General features: G+C 35.3%; 1 protein-coding gene and 1 non-coding gene across 2 annotated transcripts; one reads left to right on the top strand and one right to left on the bottom strand.

Annotated features, from left to right (window-relative positions):
• Window positions 1-1,138: 1,138 nt before the first annotated feature.
• Window positions 1,139-2,953, bottom strand: LOC140839002 (uncharacterized). The gene has a single exon (XM_073205629.1). It carries the CDS (start codon window positions 2,951-2,953, stop codon window positions 1,139-1,141), a length of 1,815 nt encoding a protein of 604 aa, XP_073061730.1.
• A 58-nt stretch (window positions 2,954-3,011) lies between these two features.
• On the top strand, window positions 3,012-3,118 carry LOC140840337 (small nucleolar RNA R71). Its single transcript, XR_012119923.1, has one exon. It is a non-coding gene; the product is annotated as a small nucleolar RNA R71 (small nucleolar RNA).
• Window positions 3,119-6,000: the final 2,882 nt, after the last annotated feature.

A 6,000-nucleotide genomic window follows, 5' to 3' on the forward strand; every position in this document is an offset into this window, starting at 1 on the left:
AAAGGGGGATAACCAACAAAAAGGATTTATCACGGCTTGTAATGTGGTTATTTTTTATTCAAAGAAAAAGGCTAAGGCTCAAACTTGGTTCACTAGGGGTCTATGAATCAGGGTAGGCTCAAAGAACGGCTTAGATGATGCGAAAGAAAATGGTTTAAACCTAATGCCCTTATCATTTTGTCTATGCACCTAATCCACCATAAACTTTTGACAAAGACATGTATAACAATGCAAGTTCTAGAAAAATTAACAATGCAATGACAACACACGATCAAGAAGAAATTGGAGCATGATATCATGATTGCTCATAGGCTCAAAGCTCACCAAAGAAAAAATATAGCAATTTTGTTAAATCCCACACACTTGTCCTCTCTAACTATCATCAAGAGCAACTTATTCATAATGCAAAAATGAGAATGCAAAAACAATTTGCACGCAAAGAAAAAATCATTTTTTTTATTTATTCGCATCGGAGGCAATCAAGATTCAGAAAAAAGAGATAACAAATGAACTAGATGCTAGGAACTAACAACGTCACTATTTTTTTTTACTTTTATGCAAAAAATGAGAAGAAAAAAGAAATTAAAACGAGAAATAAGGCAATATACCCTCCCACACCTAAATGTGGCAATGTCCTCAATGACACAAAATTAGATGCACAACATAGACAGTAAAAGCAAGCAAAGGAAGTTAGAGAACTCCCCTGAAAATTGTTGGGCATCATAGAGCAAGGTGTCCTATTGTTGTGGTGGACGCTGCTGTGAGAGAGAGAAAGAAAAAAATTAGGTTAATTTTTTTTTTATTAAATTTTTTTTTAACAGTAGATGCGTTTCAACAAGGCGTGGCCACGCCTTGTTCGAAGACCTTTGTTGTAAACAAAAATTTTTTTATTTATTTTTTTTTATAAATCAGGAGAGGTGTTTCAACAAGGCGTGGCCACGCCTTGTGCGAAGACCTCTGCTGTAAAATTTTTTTAAAACAAATAATAGTAGATGTGTTTCAACAAGGCGTGCCCACGCCATGTGCCAATACCTCTACTGGAACAAAATAAAAAATATCAAGAACTAAAATTTGGGTTGCCTCCCAAAAGCGCAATTTTTTTAAGTCGTTATGCTCGACATTCATTCTTTCTTGTTGCTCATGGTGGTTCATAAATGGTCAATTTGTCCACTTTATTCCGCTTGAATTTTTTCATAGCAAATTTCAACAAATGCTTGTGTTCTTTGAATTTCTTGGAAATCTCTATCCCTTGGATATTTCCTCCCTTTTTTATGAGTACATGCTTGGGTCGATCTGGAGGAAGTTTTTGCGTAATTTTAGATATCTTTGAAGCAGAGAGAGAAAATATAGTATTAGAATTTTCAACATGTCTTTCAATAATCTCATCTAAATCATTCTTATCCACAAATTTTGAATTTTCTTGTGACAAGTGATTAGCGATATAAAGAGTATTAATAGTGATTTCACTAAGAGGATGTTTCATGGTATCATAAATATTAAACTTTGCAATCTCACCATCAAATTCCATAGTAATGGTACCACTATTAACATTTATGACAGATTTTGAAGTTTTCAAAAATGGTCTTCCTAGCAAAATTTGACTGTTTAAATCATCATTTTCCATGTCAAGCACATAAAAGTCAGCAGGAAAAACCAAATTTTCAACTTTCACAAGAACATCTTCAATTACACCTCTAGGATAAACAGTGGACCTATCAGCCAATTGAATCACAATGCCGGTTTCAGTCAGAGGTCCAAGTTCCAAATAATTATAAACAGAATAAGGCATGACATTGATAGAAGCACCTAAATCCAACATAGCCTTTTCAAGTCTAATATCGCCAATAGTACAAGGGATAGAAAACATACCTGGATCACTGCATTTGATAGGAATAGTTTTTTGAATAACAACAGAAACATGTTCTCCTATCTTTTCCTTTTTACACCCCTTCAACTTATGTCTCTTTTTTGTAGTACACAATTCTTTTAAAATTTTAGCACAACGAGGTACTGGTTTAATAACATCTAATGAAGGAATATTTACCTTGCCTCTACAAAGAGTGTCATTCAACTCCTTAATACTTTCACATTTCCTGTTCAATGCAAGAGGGAATGGGGGAATAGGTTTATACTCAATTAGAGGAGAAAACTTACCTTTCGGAGCATCATCTTGATTGATTATTTTATCCTCAACCTTTATCTCATTCTCTTCCTTATGCTTGATTGATGCTTGTACCCCAATTTCTTGAGCATCCAATTCTTTACGATTTCTCAAAGTAATTGCACTCACATTCTCTCTTGGAATCACCACTGTCTGAGAAGGTATATTACCTAAATTTTTTGCTTCCAACTTGTGAATTGAGGTCGCCAACTGTTCCACTTGAGTGCTCAAATTCTGAATGCTAGCCCTCGTTTCCTGTTGAAATTTTTGAGTGTTCTCAGCTAAGGCCTTCACAATTTCATCTAGGGACATACTTGAGTTAGAGGCTTGCGCAGGTGATGGATATTTGTGAAAAATTTGTTGTGGATATCCTTGTTGACCTCCTTGATTCCTGTAGCTGAAATTTGGGTGATCTTTCCATCCTGGATTGTAGCTATTAGAATACGGATCATACCGGTGTTGAGGTTGTCCAGGAAATCCACCGATTGCATTAACCTGCTGCGTTGGATCTTCCTGTAATGTAGGGCACGTGTCCGTCGAATGTCCAACCAACGCACATGTGCCACAAGCTTTGGCCTGTTGTACCTGCCCTACAACCAAATTTTCCAAAAGAGATGTCAAAGAATCTAACTTTGGATCGATAGGAGTAACACTTACCTCATTGACTTGTCGTGGAGGGTTATCTTGTCTAGTTCCAAACTGTTGTGCATTGGCGGCCATGTTGGAGATTAGAGCTCGTGCATCTTGAGGCGTTTTATTTACCAATGCACCTCCACTTGCAGCATCAATCATGTTCCTATCAAAAAGTGAGAGACCCTCGTAGAAATATTGGACTAGGAGCTATTCTGGAATCTGATGTTGAGGGCAACTGGCGCATAACTGCTTAAATCTCTCCCAATATTCATATAATGTCTCTCTTTGTAACTGTCTAATCCCACAAATGTCCTTCCTGATGTTGGCTGCTCGCGAAGCTGGGAAGAACTTCTCCAAAAATTGTTGTTTCATATTGTCCCAAGTTGTTATGGATCCAGAAGGTAAATAGTAGAGACAATCCTTAGCCTTGTCGGCTAGAGAGAATGGAAAAGCTCGCAGTGAAATTTGTTCCTCTGTGATCCCTTGAGGTTTCATGGCTGTGCAAACAATATGAAACTCTTTCAGATGTTTATGGGGATCTTCACCTGCAAGACCATGAAAAGTAGGCAATAAATGAATCAAGCCAGATTTTAATTCAAAAGTAGCATCAGTAGTAGGGAATTGAATTCATAATGGTTGTTGAATAACATTAGGGTTAGCTAACTCCCTGAGTGTTCTTTGAGCTTGTCCTGCCATTTCTTCTTGGTCACTTTCACTTCTTTCAATCTCAAGATCAATGTCAGATTCTTTTTCTGTATCGTCTGAGTCCAATGATACGTCCAAATAAGGAGATGATGATGATGGTTGCTTTTCACTTCTTAATCTTGCTTCTTTTCTCAATCTCTTAGCTGTCTTCTCGATTTCTGGATTGTATTCGACTTCACCTGTACGAGAAGAACGAGGCATAAAAAATAGAAAATAATCAAAAGAAATTAACCTTACACCGTTCCCCGGCAACGGCGCCAAAATTTGGTGTGCTGTCGTTGACCACCAAATTAATTCCTACCCTTTGAAATAAAAAAAAAGAGTGTAATGGTGAGTAGGGTCGAATCCACGGGGAACAGTAGATTTATTTCTTTTGATAATAAAAATAATAAGGGGGGATTTGTTTTGATAATTACTAAATAAAATAATCTAAACTAAAATTACCCAGCAAGAAAGAATGTTGAATCTAGAATTGAAAATTAATCAACGATAATAAATTGAAGAATTTAATACGAGAAAAATACTGATTCAAGGGGAGTCCACTATTTAATTATCTCACTGTTCATCAGTTAACCAATCATTTATTCATGTTATTCCAAACAATTAACCTTAGAATTATAGGGATAGCCGCTAAAATCCTTGCGCTTTCCTAATTTAATTGACCAAACCCAGCATCCAGTCAAAACTTATCAATAATTAACTGGGCACGATAGTGTTCCATATTAATTAAAAATAGCATTATCGTTTTGAGAAAACAGTTAATCCTAAATCTAACAACCGAGATAGCTGCAATTGAAAGATCTAGTTCCGTCGATTTATTTAAATTACACATGTTATGATAGCACAACACATCTAACCTATTGCTACTCACGTACCAATCGTTCATGACAATTACGGATCACTGAATTCATGGTTAGCATTAGAAAATCATACATCAAAATAAATTTTCAGATTAATTGACGTATAACATTCTTATAATTAAATCATAAATCAACGAATACTTAGGCAAACAAAAACAATAAATTAAAGTGCAAAAAACCTCACAGTAATAAAATTAAACAGTAGACTATCCCTTGAATCAGACTAATAAAATTAGCCGCGCATAGTTTGATCTACAATCTCCATGAAAGTTAAATAAAGAAAAATAAACAAAAGTATGAAAACTAAATTCAAAGGAAAATTGACACCACCAAAAATCCTTTTGCCTTCCGCGTGAGTTGTTAGTGATTGGATGGTTGGAGGAAGAATTCTAAGGCTGATCCCCTTGTACTCTACGTGGAGTGGAGGTTTTTATTGGTTGGGTCTAAAAAATAAACTAAAAGCCCACTAACTCCAAATTAACCCTAATTAATTCCTAAAATATCAAATAATAGATAATATTTTATCTAGATTTTCCCTCCTTGCAATTTTTGGCAGCTGAAGTATCGTCATAAAGCGTGGCCACGCCTTATTCCAGGACCTCTTCTGGTTTGGTCATTCTCTTTCAAACTCATTTTGGAAACTTCAAATGTGATAAACATCACCTTTTTAGCTCAAATCTGCTCCAAGACCGTAAAAGATCCTCCTACAATTAAATTACACAAAAATATATCAAACAAACATATCGGAGGTTGAAATAACGGGAAATATGAAAATAAAAATACTAACTATTACGAGCCTATCACCTTGCACGGTACATGAAAAACGTGAGCGTTATGAAAGGAATACATCATTTCATGCCAAACCTTATGCACCAATGAAGATACTATGGAGATCGGTAGATTCACATGCATAAACATAAATTTGACATAAATATGGCGTGAATGATACATAAAAGAGAATACATGCGCGCCTTGATGATATTGCGCGAGAAGATCGAAGAACGAGCGTCGGGAAGTTGCCGGGGAATTTATTTTGCAAGAACAAAGAGATGGCCGATGCTACCTTGGAGTGTGGGTGCCGAAACCGAGAGTATGAAGAGTGAAAGGGGAGGTGTCGGCTGATAGGTGTTTTAGGATTAGGTTAAGAGGGTGATTAAGGGTTATTTAAATAGTAATTTAGTAAATAATGGGCCCTAAATTGCCAATTAAAAGTTTAAAAATAGTTTTAAGCCCAATAAGCTTAAAAATAGACCCATTAAATCCAAACTCACTCGCGAAAAATATTTCTAGTTGGAAAGTTTTTGAAAATATTAGCCGAACCATTAAAAAGTCTCCCGATTCGATAAAATTTGCGTATCGTAAAAAAATAAAGTCATGCGGGTAAAATACCCAGTAAAATCCCATTATTTGAAAATTCCACTTAAAACATCATATATTAATTTATAAAAATTAATCATGTATTAAAATAATTTTCCTGAAAATTTTCCGATCTCCGATCCTCGTCCGAACGTGAAATGCACCTAGAAACCCTAATGCGTGAACTTTTAAAATTTCATGAATTAAATCCTATCATGCATGAATTATGCATAAAATGCATAAAAATAATTAAGCACATATTTAAAAATAAAAATTCTAGATTGC

The sequence above is a fragment of the Primulina eburnea genome, chromosome 8 (genome assembly GCF_022965805.1).
Source record: "Primulina eburnea isolate SZY01 chromosome 8, ASM2296580v1, whole genome shotgun sequence".
NCBI classification, from domain to species: domain Eukaryota; kingdom Viridiplantae; phylum Streptophyta; class Magnoliopsida; order Lamiales; family Gesneriaceae; genus Primulina; species Primulina eburnea.